A 20,226-nucleotide genomic window follows, 5' to 3' on the forward strand; every position below is an offset into this window, starting at 1 on the left:
TATATTGAAAATCATATTGAACTTTAAACTGTCAATATTTTAAACGTGCTGAATTGGCTTGTTATAGGAGTTTCTGGATTGCAAGTCAGTAACAAGAATATATTTAAAACTTCATTAGAGAGAAGATTTCTCTTGGGTGTATATGACTGACTGAAATATTTCAATGTGGTGGTAATATCTGTTGTATTGATGACCCTTTTCTGTTGCTGTCACTGAGATGCAGTATAATTGAATAGAGCCGCTTCAGACCTGGATGGTAATCAGATTATAACATTGCATTTGGGTTAATCCGTCAACAGAAGCTCATTTAAATTGAATTACTGATGGGTGTTTGGGTCCAGTCTCACCTGGTGCTCGGGCTCGGTTTGTCGGTGTTTGTTATTTCTGGCTGTGGCAATGAGTGGTTTGTGACCAACAACATTACACCAGCCCACAAATCTTGACCCTCCAAGATCTGAAACACATCACACATTTTAATGTTCGTACAAGATGTCTAAACTCTTCTCCTAAATCGACAAAAGCTTCACTTAAGCAAGATGAGGCCCTTTCGTTTGACAAGACATCACCTTTGAAAGGATTTTCTTTTAACTCTGATAGAATCTGTGCTAAAAAAAAAATCTGTGATGCTCGTAGCTTTGTGAGCCGTTCAGCTCGTATCCCAAGTCTGAGTGATCGTAGTTCAGCTCTCACGCTGTCTCCTTGAAGACTAACAAAGCCCTTTTCTGAAACTAGAGAATGGAGCCCTGGCCTCTTGTGCTGGGCTTTCCATGGGAACGTAGGAGACGAAGCTGTGGATTTGGAAAGGAAAGAAGCTGAGGTCAGGTTGCCTGGCGATGGGAAGGGGTTCCCAGCTTACTGATGCCGAGAGTGACAGTAAACGGTTACATCCTCCGCACAGCCAGCTCAGCATTGCCTGTGTTTTTAATGTCTAGAGTTGTAGAAGATTTGGGTTATGGTAATATAAAAGAAACCTGTGGTTGTCACCCTCTAGCCACATTACTTTACCCACACTTCACTGAAGTATTGAGTATCAATATATGGCTTTCTGATGCACTTAGTTACCTGCATAGCTTTTATAAGGTGCGTCTGTCTTGAGAATCAAGTCTTCTCTGGTTATTGGTTGAGAGAATAACTACAACCATTGTAATATACAGCAGTGTACATGATGTACAATGTACTGTACATGACTGGCCCTGTACACAGTGTCGTATGACATTATATCAAGTCCGAACCTGGCCGATAAACACAAGTAACAAAATGTCCGCTATGCTTCATTAGTTTGGTAAATATTGTATCACACTGCTAACTGGGTAGACTGCTTGTGAAATGGGGGAGTCCAGAACTAGGAGGCATAACCTTAAAATTAGAGCTACGCTGTTAGGGATGATGCCAGGAAACACGTCTTCACTCGGCTAGTGGACATCTAGAACTCTTCTCTTCTCCCCCCACCCAAAAAAAACGCTAAAGGCTAGGCCAATTGAAAAATGCAAAACTGATAGATTTTTGTTCAGTGAAGATATTAAGAGATATGGAGGAAAGGTGGGTAAATAGAATTGAGGTACACATCAGCCGTGATAGAATTGAGGGGCTGAATGGCCTACTCCTGTTCCTAACTGTGCATTTGACATTGGTTGCACTTGACTGACATAAAAGAGCCTTTAAATTGCAATCCTTACTGTTGGACAACTAGATGAGCAGTTTTTTTTAAAGTATTGCCGGCAGTGTCCTGAGACCCACTCCGGAATGTAAAGAGAGTGAATCCAGAGCACGAAGAAACTTGCATGTTGAGAATGCACCTCCAGTGCAACATTAGCCTTTCGGGTAGTTCTGAATGTTCTCGCAGCTGCCACCTGTGTTGGTCCCACGTGTATCATCTGTACACTGTCTGCAGCAGCTGAGTAGCTGTTGTATTGTTTCTCTTGACTTCAATTCAAAGATAAGTTTTAAAGTGATATTGGGTTCAGAAAGGAAGTTACTAGGCGGTGGTCCAAGTTATTTTTAGTCAAATCTTCATATTTAAAAAAAAAGTAACCAATTTCTTTTTTTAATAAGACGCGGGGATAAAGAATGTTTGATTATTTTCTGTTAACCGGGCAGATGTTTTTATTTAAATAGATCAACCGTTTTAACAAAGCACATCAGTTAACACGTGCGCTAACTGAGTTTGTTTTTTGGTATAGCGTGACGGGAGTTGGAAGAGAACGCCTCCCTGGAGTCCAGCTGCAAAACATCTGTCAAGTGTTCCTTAACTCTATCCATCAAACAAAATAAATTCCTCCCTCTCTGGTCCCCCCAGAGGTGGTCTGGTCTTCACATCACTTGGGAAGGGGGGTGTAATCTACGGCACTTGGCCGAGCGCTTTCCCCCCTTCTCCTTCAACAAGCAAACTCAATGGTCAGTTTTAATAGCAGAAGGGGCTGGTTGTGGCTGCATTGAGTTTACTAACTGCAGTGGATAATTTTCGTTAAACCAACGGACAAAAGGTTTAAATTGCTGGGATGAAACAGCTGGTGGGAATGGCGGAGGACAAAGATTTGGGAGGGTAAAGGGGGAGTGGCTGTGACAAGGGGGTAGAAACCCAGGTGGCCCCATCACAGGCTTCGGGAAGCCCATCACATGGATGTGACTCGCTTTCTCTCGCTAATATTATCCATCTCTCCTGAAGTATGTCGTTCCTGTGTTGCACGGTTTTGTGGGAGCTAGGAACTCTGTAGCACTTTGTCTTCCCCAAGTGGCCATTCTTTATGCATGAGGCTGTTTGACTGCGGAAGGGAGGGCGAGCATTACGAATGAGCCTAATTTTTCGTACGTTCCAGCTCGGCTCATTGGAAAGCCATCAGGAGCTGGAACCTTCTCTTCCATTTCAAACTTTCCATTTTTGAAAAGTATCCCTGCAACACACAGTAACAGCAGCTTGCCTTTATATAGTGCCTTTCGAGTAGGAAAACGTTCCAAGCAACATTCCCGTGCAGCTGTCTGGAGGTCCCGCGCAACCTGGACTGGCTTTTCAAATGGGAGATTTCGCGCATGCCCCCATTTTGAATGGGCTGTGCAGCCCATTAAAGGGACCGCGCACCCCCCAAAAAAATTAGGAGGGGTGGGGGTGAAGAATTAGGTCTCGAGGTACTTCATGGGAGCGTAGAGACACAAAAATTGACACTGAGCTAAAGGAGAAATTGGGACAGGTGAGGTATGTTTTGAGGAGGAGAGAGACTGAGAAGAAAGATGGAGGTTTCGGGAGGGAATTCCAGAGCTTGGGGCCTAGATGGCTGAAGGCATAGTTGTCAATGGTGGGGCGAAGGGAGTGGGGAATGTACAAGAGGGCAGAGTTGGAGGAATGCAGAGTCCTGGGAGGGTTGTCTGACTGGAGGAGGTTACAGAGATAGGTATACATATGATGGCAATGCTCAGTATTTGCAGAAGTTATGGATATATTTGAAAAGTTATTTTTTAAAAGAATCTGTGAAAGTGTGAACATTTTTATGACTCCAATCTCGTGCCAAAAACTCGTTTATTTAAATTTGAATCTGCAGCTCAACGGACCTTCTGTTGACGGTTGCATTCTTTTGCTGGTACATTTATCAATGTCTGTTTGGCTGTTGGACCACTATGTTCTGTTTACTGTGTATGGTATAAACACTGATCTGGCGTCTTGGGAGCCAAGAAGCACCGTGGGCAAGATCGAGCTGGTTCCAGCTCTGTTCCAACTGGTTAAACCCGGCAGGTTCTTTTGCTTGAGCAAGCAAAGGGTGGTGGAGGGGGGGAAAGACAGCTTTTTTCGACTGTTTACCTTGTGGAGCCTGGAATGTGCGAAGCGTGTGGCAATATTAACAGATCGCTGTTTGAACGAGAGCGGCAGCATCTGGAGCCTCCCTTCTGAAGCTATCAATTCACCTGTCATAGGCGGGGAGGAGAGGCGAGGCATTCAGCTCCAGGCTCGGCGTGTGCTGCAATGGGTTGGGATCGTCTCGGCTTTCAACAGGCACGCTCTCCACCCCTGAGGCACACTGAAGTGTTAGCAAGTTGGAAACAGCACTAACCAAAAGCAGCCAATGGTGCATGTAACATCATTATTTAAAAAAAACGCTTCAAATTCTTAGGGACTTGGAAACCTGTTAAAAATAAATGATCCAACAACTGGAACACTCAAGGCCACAGTGCAGTGATAAAATGGGGGTAAGAACTGGCCTCTTTCACACGTTGAAACAACATTCATATTTCAGCATTTTATTGTGACATTTATTTTGTCATACCAGCACTTTACAAGCAGCTCGGGGCTTTAGATATCAGAAAATATTTTATTCCATCATCTATTTAAATTAAAACCTGTCCAATCTTGTTTCCTTTGTATCTCCTGTGATTCTTCAGTGTTGACCATCTTGCTCTGTATTCTCTGATGCAGTTTTTGTTGGGGTTTTCTGCCCGTCATGTGATAGGTGGCACTGCCATTAGAAATCTTTCATACATCTCAGTCCAGACTGGGACTGTGGGCCTGACTGTCTGTCTGAATCAGAGCTGATAATTCGCAGCTCATGACACCAAGGCTGTTCGGTCACTCGTTTTAATAGATTTTCAGCAACTGCCACACAATGTCTGGCAGTGCTGGAATTATACGTGGCCTGCTGGGCTTGACGTTTTACGGTGGCCCATTTAGCTGCCATCGGTTCTACTCTCGAGTTACTTCATGGAACAGCACCAATCTGTCACGATAAATGCAAATTAAAGGGATAGTCGAGAAGTTGGGAGTTTAACCCAGTCAAAAATAACATTTAAAAAACTGCTTCAAAAATTGATGCATTCATTCTGGCCAGTGCTGTGGTGTCAATTTAAAACAATATTTCAAGTAGAACTTTTATTTAACGTTACCAAGCTTCCTATGTTCCCTTCTCGGCCCTGCGCTATTGAGCTTATCCACAGAAAATGACTTCCTGCCTTTTTCTCGGATCTGGCTGACTTCATTGTTCGCGGTTCCTCCAGCATGCCTTCCTGTGTTAGTCGGAATGAATGCTGAGGGAACACAATGAGCAATTCCCAGTTGAAAAAGAATAGAGTACGGGGGCAACAATGGGGCCCGAAAACAATGGAGTATTTGGTTCAATGCTAGGTATCTTGTAAATAGATTCGTGCAAGATAAAAGCCCTATTCTTCTGAAGGAGCTGGGTTAGTGGAGGTGTGCTGGTCCCAGGAAACATGGCCTGTTCTACATTCTTGTAGCCTGCCTGAGTAAAGAATAGGTGTGCCACACATTTAAAAGAGGGTAATTATTAAAGCACTGACTTGAGACACGGTGTACAGTATAACCACAGTTCACAGGAAGTGCGGTCCACACAGATTAAACCGAATATGAATTAGTTAATTCCCTTTACATTGTGCAAAAATGTTCTTCTTGTTTAATTGCTGGCAGAATTACTTAACACCGGGGACTTTGGGGGGGGGGGGTCAGTCCTGTAGCTGACTGGCATTCCAAGTGCACAGATGTTCAGAACCCTGTGTGAATGATCAAGGCCTGTAGCGAGAACAAGAACATGCATGAGCAGCATATTCAATGCAAAGCCCCTGCACTGATCTATCGTTGAGCTAATTATGGTGGATTAGCTCAAGTGTTAACCATTCTTTTGGGATGGGTGCTGCAGTAGTGGGTGGGGGGTGGGTCAGGCTGGAGCACATGGCAGCGAACTGAGCTCAACTTGTAAGGGCTAGAAGAATAGAAAGAGAAGCAGCACTGGAAAAACCGAAATGCGTTCTCGTGTCGGGCTGTTATTTGAAGTGAGCTTCCTGGCCTGGTGCCGAGATCGCTTTGAGCAGTCCAGGCAGGAAGACTGGTAGGAGTGTGAGAAGTGATGACTGCAGCTCTGCAGGGCTCCGATACAGGCTCCGAAAGGGCTGACGCGGCCGGCCTTGCCTTTCCTGCCGAGCGTCCTTTCAGGAGGCAGAGACAGTCCGGCCGGCTGCTGGTTTCCGCCGTGCAGATTCAGAAGGGCCGTGCGCGGTCTTTCCTGCATTTGAGAGGGCGGCAGCGGAGCCACTGCTTCCGGGGGAGGGAGGAGACTACTGCTGACACCGCCTCCCGCTCTAAACATGTGGGTGAAGTCTAATCAAACAGCCTTCGGGGATTTTAAAAAACAATTGAGACTGGATGCTATTTGCTTTCAATATTTTGTTCCTTTTTTGTGATATTTTTCCCAGCTGGCAAAAATATTTTTGGCGTTAGAAAATGCAGAAAGGCCGATTCTCCTCTTACTGATGTCCCTCAGAAAGATGATTTTAAAGCAGCGCTCTTTCTCCCTCCCCCTCCCCCTCCCTCCCAATTTTCCTATATTTTTCAATGTCAATTAAATCCAAGTCCTGCCCACTCTACAGCCCCGGGTTGTAATTTGGCTAATTTCTGTGATGATTCGACCAAGCTATTGGGAGTTCGTTTTTAGGCTTTCCAAATGGATGTTCTCCTCCCCCCCTCCGAAAGTGCTCATTCTTGCAGAGATATGGTCCCGTGAGCACCTGCAGCCATCCGATACCTGACCCAAGTTGGCATTCTTCATGTGATGGTGTGGAGATGCCGGTGTTGGACTGGGGTGGACAAATGTAAGTCACGTTATAGTCCAACAGTTTTATTTGAAATTGCAAGCTTTCGGAGAGCTGCTCCTTCGTCAGGTGAAGTGGAGAGATGCATAAAGACACAGCTTATCTAGTCAGAGAATAATGCCAGATGATTACAGGTAATCTTTCTAACTGCCATTTATCACACCTCAGCAGAGAGATAATCACAGCAATCAAAGGTGTGAATGGTGTCCAAACAGGTCAGTCAGGAAAACATTACATGTGACCCTAGGCTGGCTATTTGACTGTGGTGTGCATCACAGCCATATCATACCCTCAGTCTGATGTCCCTACACAAACGTGCAACTTCCAGCAGGAGTCACCGGGTCAGTGATTAGGGAGCGACTGATTCCACCATCCCCCCCCCCCCCCACTTACTAGTTTAGGAGCCTGAGGCCAAATCCAGTGCATCACCCCTCCCCATGTCACCCTAACTGAGATCAATTAACAGCAGCATAAACTGGCGATCGAACTGGGGCCTTTTTTGATCTGTACTTCATGCCACGCTAAGCCGTTAGGGAGCTCTATTAGCATTCGTAGCAAAATCGCCAGGCCCTCATAGTTGGCATCATTTTGGGTGGCCGTATTCCTGCAGACCCAAGCAGGCATTTGGGGAATGCTTACCAAGTCACCGTCGGCTGTCCCGAGCCTCTGACATGCCGCATAGCTCTAATATCTTTCTAATGCTGGGCCCTACAGGTTAAATGTGCAATAATCAGCTAGGCTGCTGGGAGGATGGGTACGGGCACAGTGACTATGCCCTTCATGGTCGAGCAGCTTGCCAACACTCGGCTGTTTTGGCTTGCACATGAGGAGTGGCCGCTTGCACCAGTTATCAGAGGACGGCTGGTGCCTGTTAAGCACAAGCTGCCACATTCTGGGGAGAAGGGCGAACATAGCCGGAAAGAAAACCGTTGGATTTCAGCAAGTAGATTGGTGTATCCTAAACACCGAGGCAGTGTGTGAGCGTGTGGCTTTGTACCAAAGTGACTCGTTGGTGGCAAAGCCCAGGTGTATTTGCACAATACAATTTTTTTTGTTGTTGAAATTATTATTCAACAATCTCAAAATAATTTGCACAAGACAAACCCTTTTAAACATTCCCAGGTAAAAATGGATTCTTCTGGAATTTTACTATCTGGTGTGACAAGATTTCCCTGCAAGCATTTGCTGTGGATAAAATCGGCAACAATCCTGTGTGTTATTTGCATTTAGAGGCTGCTAATAGAATCTGCATCAAACCCAAAGCTGCGTTTCAGTGGGGGATTAGAACAGGAATTAATTTCATAAACTGCTAAATTTGGTCAATCTTTGAAATAGTCCCGAATCCCATCAGCTCTCTTTCCCTCCCCCCCCCCCCCCTCCCCCTTAACTAAAGCAGTTGAGAGGCACAGTAATTCTCGGCAAGTTATTGACCAAAACAAAATGTGTTTTGTCGCACGAAGCTGGTAATGGAACTAGCAGGTGGCCAGAAGGAGTCCCTTTAACTAAAGACCTTGCTTCCTCCCCTCCTCCTTTGTTTAAATTGCTCAGCTGTATGCTAATCGGTTAAAACATGTTTTTAGTTTCCTTGCTGGCGACTTAATTCAAGCACGGAATCCTCGCTATTGTGCGGAGAGTTTAGTGCGGGTGGGTAGCAGCATGCCTTGAATACACAGGGACTTGTGCGGCAGTGAAGCAGAAGTTATGCCCCCCCCGTTCTTCTCTCTCACTCTCTGTATTGTTCTGTGCCCTGAATTTGACAGCTGGTTCTGCAAGTGCATACGTTCTTCCCCTTCCCCCCCCGGAAATATTTTTTTTCCTGGGAGCTGAATCCTTAGCCGTCCTACCTTGTCGTCTCTTCCATCCACCCCCACACCCCAAGTGCAAACACAATGGCAGCTTCCCCGAGCTCCTCGCCAGCTGCCTGAAATTAGCTGTTCAAACAGGCAAGTAAATGGCTCATGAGCAGGTGGGTGCAAACGCACCTTGGCCTCAGCTCAAAGCCACATAAAAGTTACTCAGTTACCTGCAGTCGGGGGGGGGAGCCAACGTGGCTCCAACGGTCACTGTGTAAACATGCCCGGTCAGACGGGTAAAGTGAGCAGCTGACTGGCTTAAGGCCCGTGCCAGTGCGGAGGTGCCTGAGGTGTTGTACTGCCAGGTGCAGCCCCACCCACAGCTAAAGTAAATAGCTTTTTGTTAAAAAAAAGGAAAGTTGTTTGGGGGGGGGAAAGCCCGAGTGAAATCAAAGTAACATTATCGCAGCGCTCGAGCCGGACTCACTTTATCTTCGAATATCTCGGCCTTTTATGTTCTTGAAGCTTATTCTGTTCCTTCTTGAATAAACAAAACTGACTATTGGGCTTTCTTTAAAAAATATTTTTTTTTTTTGAATGGACTGCTCGATTGCGGCTTGCAGTCGCTCGCTGGTTAACGTGCTGGCACTTTTAAGCGCTGGCTGTAGGGCTATTTCTTGCTGAATGGTTGTGCTTCTTGGTGACAGGCTATGTTACAATGGTCCTTATGTTAAAGGAGCCCAAGGGTCACCTCTCCTCTTTGTCTCGTGTTAGCTGTGGGGCTGGGATGCTGCGGAGCTCTGAACAGGTTGCTATGGAGAGACTGCGGCGAAACACAGAAAGCAGCACAACAGATCTTTATATGGGGAGGTTTGCTTCTCGTTGCTTTCTCCCCCCCGCCCCCCGTTTTGAGCTTGTTTGACTTGTTTAAGCAGCAGTTTGGAATAAACTGTGCGTTAATCAGAGCCAATGTAAGTTCTGCTGGTGCTGGATGGTCTGGGAATTAAAGTGAAGGCTGGCAAAAGGGGAGGGACAACCCAGCAGGTGGACGTGGGCAGAATCTTGTTTTTGGGGGAAGGGGGAGTCAGACTTTGAATCACTTTGCACAGGTATTGTCAGGAAAAAGGGCCCACTCTCAACAATGGCTTTTAGGTTTTATATTTTTGTCAGTAAGATAACGCACGTTTTTTTATAGACTCGCTTAATGAACATACGACCCTAACGGCTAAATAGCCAAGAGATAAAGCAAATAAACAGACAAGTCCACAATTATCCATTTCTTCATCTCTTCCAATAACGCTGTCGCCATAGCAACAAAGGCCACTAGGAATAGCAACCAGGCTCTCGGTAAATAGGTTCGAAGTTCACTGTTCCTTTTGTTTTGCAGACTTACATCTTCACTGACGGAGAAGACGAGGAGCTAAAGAAAAAGACAGGTAAGCCATGTGGGAACTGTTTTTGGGGTCACACAAGGTACTTGGAACACAACCGGTCCCTACATCTGGAAGGAACCCTCATCTCGTAACCTTATGGGTTCAGTAATGATTAAACTCCCATCATTATAGAACGCCATCTGTTAACTGAGATCAATTAGCAAAGTAGGCCTGGGAGACTTCTGATTTAAAATCTTTCTGCTGTTCGGAGTAATCTTTAATTTGCTGAGGAAGAGGGTGGAGTAGGTGACTTTTACCGTACCTCTAAGTGAGCCCACCCTTCAAGTACTGTGCATACTCTTGTAGAGGGTTGTTAGATTGTAGTAAATGTACTGACACCGTTGGTTCCAAGAATAAAATCAGACTGTGGTCAGGTGGAGCAGTCTGGATTCTTGTGTGATCGTTGTTTGATGAGATGTGACTATTGTGACAGCAGAGACCTGCGAGTTGATTTGAGTGAGATGAGCGACATCCAGGCACCACTCTGAGCACCGCCAACCCCTGGCTGCCCCTGCAGCTTGAGGTTCTGACTGTAGCCGGATTGCTGGTTGTCAATCTTTCGTAACCACTAGCGCTTGGTCCCGATTCAACTAAATCTTTCCCACTATCCGCCACCTGTTGCATGGGATGCCCTTGAATAAAATCGATTTGTGGGAAGAAGAAAAAGAGGCGCGTTGCCATGGGGATTGTGGCTGACCTGACTCTAGACTGAGAAGGAACGTTTAAGTGATTCAGTGGAAGGGGGCCAGCTGAGTTCTGACCGACCACCCCCCCCCCCCCCCCCCCGGCCTTGCTGCCAGGCTGCAGCTGTCTGCAAATTCGATTGTGTTGTTACCAAAAGCTACAGCTTAAATACTTTTAAGCCCGTTAACCCCTGGGTTAGTTTGTACAGACCTGGGCAATCCTTTAAAAATGGGGCGGTCGGGGTGTGGGGGCAGGGGGATGGTGAGAGACTTAGTAACTGGAATTTTCAGCCTGTTTTGAGGTGAGACAATTCCAAAATATCACTTCATTTTCCAATGCTATCTGATGAGCCAAATTCTCATTGTTTCCAGCAGGGTTGTTGACTCCGCGATTCCTGAATGTGTCATTGACTGCGAACGTAATGCACATTTCTGGTGTTTGTTTACATTGTTCTGCAGCGCTTGCCTTGCGTCCACCGAGTATATTGTTGCTAATGTGTTTCCTTTCCCAATAGCAGGCCACATGGTCAACACCAACTGCTCGGCAGCTCACAGTCGACAAGCTCTTTCCTGCAAGATGGCAGTGGAATACGACAAGTTTATCGAGTCAGGAAAAAAGTAAGCAACAAGGGGAAGTCACTTGACCAATTTGAGCTCCTTCAGTGGTTTAGTAGATAACTGCGTCACCTGCTACACTAAGCCGTGCGGATCAGACGGTCCCAGTTCAATCCCCCATGTGTACTGAGAGCTGATCTCCAGTCAGAGGAACTGTTGCAAGGCTATAGACCTGAAACGTTAACTCTGTTTCTCTCTCCACGGATGCTGCCTGGCCTGCTGAGTATTTCCAGCATTTTCTGTTATTTCATTGTTGCAAGGCTATAGTGGCTTCAGGAATGACTTATGAGGAGAGATTGGGTTGATTGGGCTTGTACTCGCTGGAGTTTAGAAGAATGAGAGGGGATCTCATTGAAACTTATAAAATTCTAACAGGACTAGACAGACTAGATGCAGGATGTTCCCGATGGTTGGGGTGTCCAGAACCAGGGGTCACAGTCTAAGGATAAGGGGTAGGCCATTTAGGACTGAGATGAGGAGGAATTTCTTCACCCAGAGAGTGGTGAACCTGTGGAATGCTCTACCACAGAAGGCAGTAGAGGCCAATTCATTAAATATATTCAAGAAGGAGTTGGATATATTTCTTAAGGCTAAAGGAATCAAGGGATATGGGGCGAAAGCAGGGACAGGATACTGAATTTGGATGATCAGCCATGATTGCATTGAATGGTGGAGCAGGCTCGAGGGGCCGAATGGCCTACTCCTGCTCCTATCTTCTATGTTTCAGTGCACCTGTGCTAAGGGAAGGTAGAAAATAAAGGCAGCCAGGATCCTCACTTCTGATTATTGTGCACTGAATCCACTATGTCTACGGACGTCAAGTGAGAACCAGTTTGGACTGTGCTAAGGGGTCCTCTGCACAGAATATCCCACTGACACTTGCTGTCTTGGGTTACGTGAAGAATAGCCATGAGGGCAAGGTACTGAAGTCGCCCATAGGCCAGCAAAAGTCAACACCTTCAGCAAAGGGGTTGACGGGGCAGGAAAGAAATCTAGAAAAGCAACTACAGACGTGATCTGAATCTGTTGATGCTGGTTACATTTGAGACAGTTTTGTGGTGTAGAATGGAATGAACCTGAGCACAGTCAAACTAGGCTGAGCCATCATAAAACCTCAGAATTCAGGAAATTACTTGATGTTTCGGTAACTAAGACAGCACTATTATGTGGGCTGCCACAAGACAGTGTCTATATGCTGGTGGAAACGTGCTTTATGTAAATGTTTTCTTTTAATGTTAAGATTGGTTTCCCGCCCCTCCCCCCCCCCCCCCCCCCCCCCGAGCAGAATGTGGTGACATGCTGGAGTGTATGTCTACGGATGCTGTCCAGCTCTGTGCCCATTCATCTTGTGTAAGCCTCGGTAGTGTGTGTCACAGCAGGATATTTAACTGTGAGGGCATCACAGCCGAGATGGTTCCTGTCCTCGCTGCATACTTCCCAGCAGGGATCGATAATTGGGAGCAGTGACGCTGGCTGATTGTTTGTTTTTTCTTATCCCGGCCGACCACGGGGATCCTGAGGCCAGTTGCACCAGCACTGCCTCGGCACTGAGCTGGGGGTCATGTCATCGGTATGGCTCGGTATTGCACCAAAAGACTCATTTACCCACTGAGCAATCTTGAGGGAGGGAAGGGAGCCAGTTCTGTTTTTGATGTATGATTTTCTAGAAAGCGACGAGCTGTACCATTAGTTAGAATGACTTCATCCAGCTTCTGCAAATTCAGTCCTTTACAAACCAACATAAAATTGTAGCTTCACGGCAGGACAGTCTTGTTCTACAGGAAACTTTCTGATATCCGGCACTGACGGGACCGAGCTGGTGCCGTACCATCAAAAGTGCCGGACATACCAGCGTTAATGTTGAGAGATACGGAACTGAAAAGCTCCGTGTGAATCAACAAACCCACAGCTTCAAAACAGTCGGCTGCAGCTGCAAGCGTCTCTAGCTGAAGCTGTTGCTATAGCTACAGACCTTGCAGTGCCTGACTGGGGGGGAAAAAAAGCAATGAGAACTAAAAAAAAAACTTATAGAAAACGGCTCCTGATTTTTGCCGTTAGATCGAGTATTCCGGACATATAACCTCCGGATAAACCAAAGTCTCCTGTAGTTCTCGTCCTGCTCATGTGAGTGAGAGTGTGTGAGTAATGTTACGCTTTCACCTCTCAGGTGGTTTTGCCACGTTGATGATGACAATTATGTGAACAGCCGCACCCTGGTGAAGTTGCTGTCGCAGTACCCCCACACTCAGGACATCTACATTGGCAAACCAAGCCTGGATCGACCCATCGAGGCCACTGAACGGATCGGCGATAATAAAGTGGTAGGTGTGGAGACATTAAACGATGGAACAGATCAGTTGTCAGCTGCCTCATCGTGCAGATTTGTACAGTGAAGTTTAATATTGGCACCAATGGTTGTTTGACTTGTTTGCCAGGATCTCAGGCAGAGCAAGAATTAAATGTAACTTTTTAAACTAAATACTTTCATTTATTTAGCTCTTTTCACAGCCTTGGGGTATCCCAAAGCTCTGTACGGCCAATAAAGTACTTTTTTGAAGTGTAGTCTCTCTGTTGTGATGTAGGAAATGTGGCAGCCAATTTGTGCACAGCAAGCTCCCACAAACAGCAATGTGTTAATGGCCAGATAATCTGTTTTAGCGATGTTGATTTGAGGGATAAATATTGGCCAAGACACTGGGGCGAACTCCTCTGCTCTTTCAAATGCTGCCACGGGATCTTTTACGTCAGCCTAACAGGGCAGACCGGGCCTCAGTTTAACGTCTCATCTGAAAGACGGCACTTGGGCAGTGAGGGAACAGAAAGAGGGTGGCAGTTTGTTTAATCCAGTGAGTGATGTTTCTTGTTACCTTGCAGCGTCCAGTGCATTTCTGGTTTGCAACGGGTGGAGCCGGATTCTGCATCAGCCGAGGACTAGCACTGAAGATGAGTCCATGGGCAAGGTACGGGTAGTGACAACAGCTAGACACCCGAGATTTGGGAATTCGCATAGCTGTCTGCAGTTGCTGTTTTTGACTGGGAGCATTTTGCATAATAAACTAGTTTCTGCTGGTTCATTAAAACAAATTGCACACCTTTATTCACTTTTATTTAACACACGTGCTGCAAGCAAATGAAAAATCTGCTTCATGCTTGCTGCCATCCAGCTTGTATATTTTTTGAGAGTTTACAAGAGAGATTTTAACCATAACTATATTGCATGTTTTGATTCTCAGTCTGGTTATAAAAAGCTGCATACCTAATTGAATTTAAGCGGCTGTCTTGGATATTATTTGAATTCAAAACCTTTTGTTTTGAACCCGCTGCTTGCGTGTGCTGCCTGAACAGAGTGCAGTGTCCAATTTCTGCTTCCTTTCTCCACAGCGGAGGTCACTTCATGAACACTGCAGAGAAAATCCGTCTCCCTGACGACTGCACCATTGGTTACATCATTGAGGCCGTTCTGGGAGTGAAGCTGATTCGGAGTAACCTGTTCCACTCGCACTTGGAGAACCTGCAGCAAGTAATGAGATCTGACATCCCCAACCAGGTAAGCAGCATGCATAGGAAACAAGCCTGACAGTATCTCAGTAATGGAACAGACCCATTCCTCGGAGAAATAACCAGGCACCTGAATCGTACCGGTCTTTATTTCAGGTTACCTTGAGCTATGGCACATTTGAAAATAAAAGGAATGCCATTAATCTGAAGGGGGGCTTCTCCATTGAGGAGGATCCATCTCGGTAAGTGTGAAATCCCTTCACAACGTATTAATCCAGCACAGTCTGAGACTCTGTTCACCATAAACATTTGTGCACTCCACTTCTGTCCTCTCAATAGCTTGTTTCTGCTTCATAGAAATATGAAGTGTGCTGCAGCAGAAACCAATTAATCAAAATATTGCTTTCTATTTGCAATTAACCCGCTGTAGAACTACTGAAGGGAAGAGTATTGTATTAAATTACCCCGTAATCTTGTGTTGTGTAAAGAGATGTCTGTATTTTATATACTTATTCGTGGGGTGCCTCGATTATCTTGTCTTAATGTGTTGTGCTTGATAATGCTGGTCAGTGGCAGTGTGGGCAGGGACGTTAGGGGAAGTTTTACGAGTCAACGCTCTTGCAAAATTATTATAGATTAATGGTATCCTGGAATAATTTTGTTGCACATATCACAAACATTGGTGTGCACTGCTCATGATTTTCCAGCCGTTCAATTAAATGATCAGAATATCATGGGCAGTGCATACCCAAACCTCTGATCTGTGCTCCCAATGGGCGAGGTTCCTTGTCGGGATGCAGACTTGTCAGAACTCGCCTGATGTGGGGTCATGTCATGATGGTTTACTGTTTCACCAGCAGTGAATTCACTTCACAACACCCAGCAATGACGACTTGGTTTGAATATAGTTCCCTTCGGAACAGCTTGGAGTAGGCAGGCCATGTGAGTGCTGCAACACAATTTATGTAACCTGCTGCACCTTAGTGATTGGAGGGAAAGTGCTCCCACAAGGAGGGGAAGCTTGTAGCAAGCAGAGTTTCCCAAATGCTTAGCAAGCAGCTCAAGAACTGTAGGAATGACTGGTTGCCTGGCTTCCATTTAGAAAATGGTCCGAGTATCTAAAGAGGGAGATCCTTTAAACACTTATACTAGCATTCTTTTTTAAATATGGAGTTATTTTCACTGCACAGTCTATACTGGATGGAAAAGTTTGTGGATTTTCATCCCTGCTATTTTGTACAATTAAAATGGATACCCATGTGTAACGTTAATCTAATAATAGATTAGGTAAGGTTTCAAAATTTCTTTAAATAGTTTCTTTCCAAGACACTACCTAGTGGACATTTACCCACCATTGACTTGATACAACCACACACTTTTAAAGGCCTTCTTTACAATTCTTAGGGGAGGAGATGGAATGGAAGGCAATGTATTTAACAGAACAGACTTCCACAGAAGTTGGTTGGGGGTGGAGGCAAACATGTGCCTTCAAAGCTAAACACTGACACTGGAGTAACAATCCAGTGAAGTGGGCTGCACATAGTGAATTCAACAAAATTATTCCAGGATACCATTAATCTATAATAATTTTGCAACACAAATCACGCTGTTCCAGAAGTCTGGGTAACACCCTGCCCAGCAGTTGTCACAGGAGCCGAGCCAAACAAGTGAAAGAGAAGAAACCAAATGCTAGTGCTGTGATGAGAACTTTGGCGAGTTTTACTGAGTGTGGCTAACTCTGGTGATAGTAACTTCTGCCCTCAACTCATTCTTTAAAAGCAGTGATAGATTTGTACAGCAGCGCAAGGTGATAAATGAACAAGAGTAAACTACAAACCTTACTCCACATCATACCAAGTTCAGCATTTTACTAGGATCTTTTCAGTAAATACCAGTGACTAACATAAAATGGAAACAATTCTGATATATTGGCTACAGGTCATTTTACTTTAGAGCTACAGGAAGTATATTTGTCTCCTATACAACTAACCTAATCCATTTTTGTTTTTTTCATTCTCTCTAGGTTTCGTTCAATACATTGTCTCCTGTATCCTGATACCCCATGGTGTCCTCGCAACATTACTTATTAACCTCTAACCTTGTCCCATGTAACCCCCGGTATCTGAAGGGGATGTTGGGACCACTGTATGTCTGGCTGTGAAGCTCTTGTGTAGCTGCGTTAATGCACATTGCTGGGTGGTAGGGCTGCTGTGCGGCCTGGATATATCGATAGTCTTCAGTGTCTCCCTCCTGTTCGCAGTCTTGTATGGAACAGAGCCATGCTTTGAATCAGAGCAGAACAGGAAGTGGCAGAAGGCAAACAGACATCACAAAGGATGAGTGACTGTGTGTGTGGTGTAATTATTTTTCCCGAAGTGTGAAATTGAAAAATGTTGCCGATGTATTGGCGAATCTTTTAGAATGTAAACGACGACTCCTCGAGCCAGCTTTAAACACTCGCTGCTTTTCTCTGCTATTTAGACCATGCATTAGGAAAGAGTCAATAGACTTATTGAGGAACGCTGTCTGCATTGAACCATAAATACAGATGCTGTGCAATGTGATGATGATGATGATGTTTCAAAGGTTCAATTTCAAAACATAGGACTGAACATGTTTGAAGAATGTCGAATCATTTCCAACTTTTTGTTAAATTTGGAAAATTATTAGTGTCTCAACCCGAGACGCCAGATGGGTTTAAAGATAATTGAAATTTCCTGAAAGGATTTATTTTCTTTTCCAACTGCGTTCAGCGTGCTGTTGAGAAGATCAGTGGAAAAGCTTGTGTTCAAGGCTGGCTGCTGGAGGCTCTTAGACGCGGCCTCTGATTATTGCCGAGGCCTGTCTATGTGAAAGCACTTTTCCTTCCTCCTGTTAAAATCCTATGGTTATTAAAGGCACGGAAAGGAGCTGGCTACTTTTGAGACACTTCTGGGATTAATTTGGAAAATGCGCTGCGCTTAATAGTTAATGGAAGACTAGCTGATGGAAAAAATTTTATTTGATTAATTCTATTGATCGTAATGTACGGTATTTCAAACTGACATTTGAAAATATCACCATTTGAAAATGGCTGTAAAACAGTTTTACAAACTGAAATCCACTTCTATACCTTTTGATGTGTTTGAAAATTTTTTTTTTTTAATGTAATTAGACCACTTATTTAAAAATCCCTAGAGTTTTTTTGGCCTCAAATGACAGTTCAGGAAGATTTCAAAAGCCTAGTTTAAGAAAATATATTTTTGCAACAATTTTGGTAAAATACATTTACATAATTTTTACATTTTTTTAATCTCTCAATTTTCTTCCCCTTTTTTTTACCCACCCCCTTGACCTGAAATTAGAAATGCTGCTGATGACCACTTGTGAGGGTCAGATAGACTGCATGTACAGGAAACTCTCGATTTACCGGCACCCAAACAACCGGAAATCTCGGTTAACCGGCAAAATTCAGGAGTAGGTTCAGTTAAGTTTTTCTTCATATTAGTGGCCGTTTCTTGATTCTTGGCTGTGTAATCGGGGGTTCCTGCACTTGTTGCTAAGAAACAGGGACGCTTGGTCTGTGGCCGGGCTTCTTGCACCTGTTGCTAAGCAACAGGGAAGCCTGGATTTGTTGCTGTGTACGGAGCTCTCGTACCTTTTAACTATAACTCTCTGTAATCCGGACTTTTTGATAAACCGGCACCACGCCGGTCCTGTCGGTGCCGGTTTTAAAAAAAAAAGTTTCCTGTACCACTGTCTAAATTGTCAGGCTATTTGACCTGGGGAGGCATCACAGCTGATCGCAATCCTGTCTTCTCATGTGTCCATGTACTGGTACGACTTGGTCACTGGCTAGAGATGAGAAGTGGGAACCCTGGCTATTTTTCCCCATCTTAATTGGAAGGCATTGAGATGACTTATAGCATGCCTCCTCCTGGCTGAGATCAGCATGCTCTGCGCAGATCAGAGATCAAACCTCCTGGTCTGTGGCTCAGTTCCACACTAGGTGACGCGTTTACCACTGAGCCATGGAAGAGCTAGTTAATATTTTCTTAACGTCTTCTTTTAACATAAAAACAGCATCATCTTTCTAACCCTTTCATTCGCCCTCTAACAGCTCTGTCACGTGAATCCGTCTCCCTTTCGTCCTGATTTCAGAGTAAGGGAGGGAATGAAAGGCCTAAAAATTATCCCATCAAGTGTGTAGCACTTAGAGCAACAGGTGTCAGTCATGTTATGCTCTGTGACCGTGACCCATACTGGGTTATTTGTATTGTGTATATATTTATCTGGACAGTATTTACTGTTCTTTTGTATTGCTGTATATTTGAAATGGTTGCTTAATATTCAGAAATCTTTCTGATCTGTAAAAACGTGATGTTTGAACTTTTAGATTTAATTGCTTCTCTTATTTATATTCCAGCATCTGGAAACAAAATACTGTAAAGCGCTGTAAATATAATCACTGATACTCAGGGGTGGAACCTGAATGGTTACAGTGAAAGCAGATGGGTACCCATCCTTTCCTTTCTAATAAAGGATTTTATTGCTTGAAAACTAAAACCCTGTTGACTGATTTCTTGCACTCCCGGTGGAGGGTCTCTGAAGGACGTTGAGGCCTTGACCACCAGCGTGTTCGGAATGGCTCTGAAGTTGTGCTGAGGGCTGTGCTGTGTCGAGTAGGATTCTGTGACTTCTGTCGGCACCTAGCAAGTTCAGGCAACAAGGTCCCACGCCCAAAAACAGTGCCCGCAGTAATGTCCTTGCAGCTTTGCTGAATACAACTGCGGCATGTTATTCGAGGTGCAACATCTGCAGTTTGCAGCGTTGCTGCTCATACCCGGTGTGGATTATGCAATGTGCTTTGCTTGTGTAAGTAGAATGGGACATTGCATACGACTGCCTTGATGATATATTGAAAAATCATATTACTAAAATTGGCAGCACAGAAATTGAATACAATTCTATTGATGCAGATGGCATCAGATGGGGGTAGAGGCACCCAAACTCTCCTGCCTGACCAGGAGGTCTTGAGTTTGGAAGGTATTCAAACTAGCCTATTATTGAGCTGAGACATAATGGAATTCAGCATTGGGCTTTGGGTAGATCTTTAATCCTATACCTCAAAGCTGGCAAATTATAATTGAAGAGAATTGCATTAGAGCTCCTCCTACTGGTCCCACAATAGTGCAATATTTTATCCTGTATCGATATGAAACACTCATGCTCCAACTTACTCCATTCTCTACGATCTATTGGGGAGAGAAAGATAGGTTAGTCTGGTCTGCCCTGTGTGAATGCCTATGCTTGACAGCCAATCACCAAATTGCATTCCATGGTTGGTCATAAGGGAGTCTTGCTCAGCAGCACTGGCAGCAATTGTGAATTCCTGACCATACATTATTTATAGTGCACTCCTATTTTCCACTTGCATTTATAATATATATATATATAATATATAATGCTGCATTTTACATTCTTGCTGTTTTTCAAGTAACTCTTCACCATTCAATGTCAATACATTGTTCCCTGGTTCAAAATCAGCAAGCAACCTGCTTGCAGTAGACCCCTGTTACTGTTCTGCGACTAGTTATCTGGAAGTGTGCTGGAGTGGCCCAGTTAATTTAGCCTTGGTTTTGT

At 44.7% G+C, this 20,226-nt stretch overlaps 1 protein-coding gene across 2 annotated transcripts in view; it reads left to right on the forward strand.

Moving 5' to 3' along the window:
- lfng (LFNG O-fucosylpeptide 3-beta-N-acetylglucosaminyltransferase) overlaps positions 1-19,149 on the forward strand; it is a 21,005-nt gene extending 1,856 nt beyond the window's left edge. Inside the window, exons 2-8 of one of the 2 annotated variants that reach the window (XM_086000415.1) lie at positions 9,763-9,811; positions 11,007-11,109; positions 13,274-13,427; positions 13,981-14,066; positions 14,488-14,653; positions 14,761-14,846; positions 16,628-19,149. In XM_086000415.1, coding sequence (XP_085856541.1) covers positions 9,763-9,811; positions 11,007-11,109; positions 13,274-13,427; positions 13,981-14,066; positions 14,488-14,653; positions 14,761-14,846; positions 16,628-16,694 — 711 coding nt within the window. In that variant the 3' untranslated portion in view covers positions 16,695-19,149. The remainder of the gene's footprint in view (positions 1-9,762; positions 9,812-11,006; positions 11,110-13,273; positions 13,428-13,980; positions 14,067-14,487; positions 14,654-14,760; positions 14,847-16,627) is intronic. The other variant, XM_086000417.1, reaches the window with a different exon arrangement.
- The last annotated feature ends 1,077 nt before the right edge of the window (positions 19,150-20,226 follow it).

This window comes from Somniosus microcephalus, chromosome 11 (assembly GCF_052327205.1).
Source record: "Somniosus microcephalus isolate GS21.2 chromosome 11, FLI_Smic_1.0, whole genome shotgun sequence".
Taxonomy (NCBI): Eukaryota; Metazoa; Chordata; class Chondrichthyes; order Squaliformes; family Somniosidae; genus Somniosus; species Somniosus microcephalus.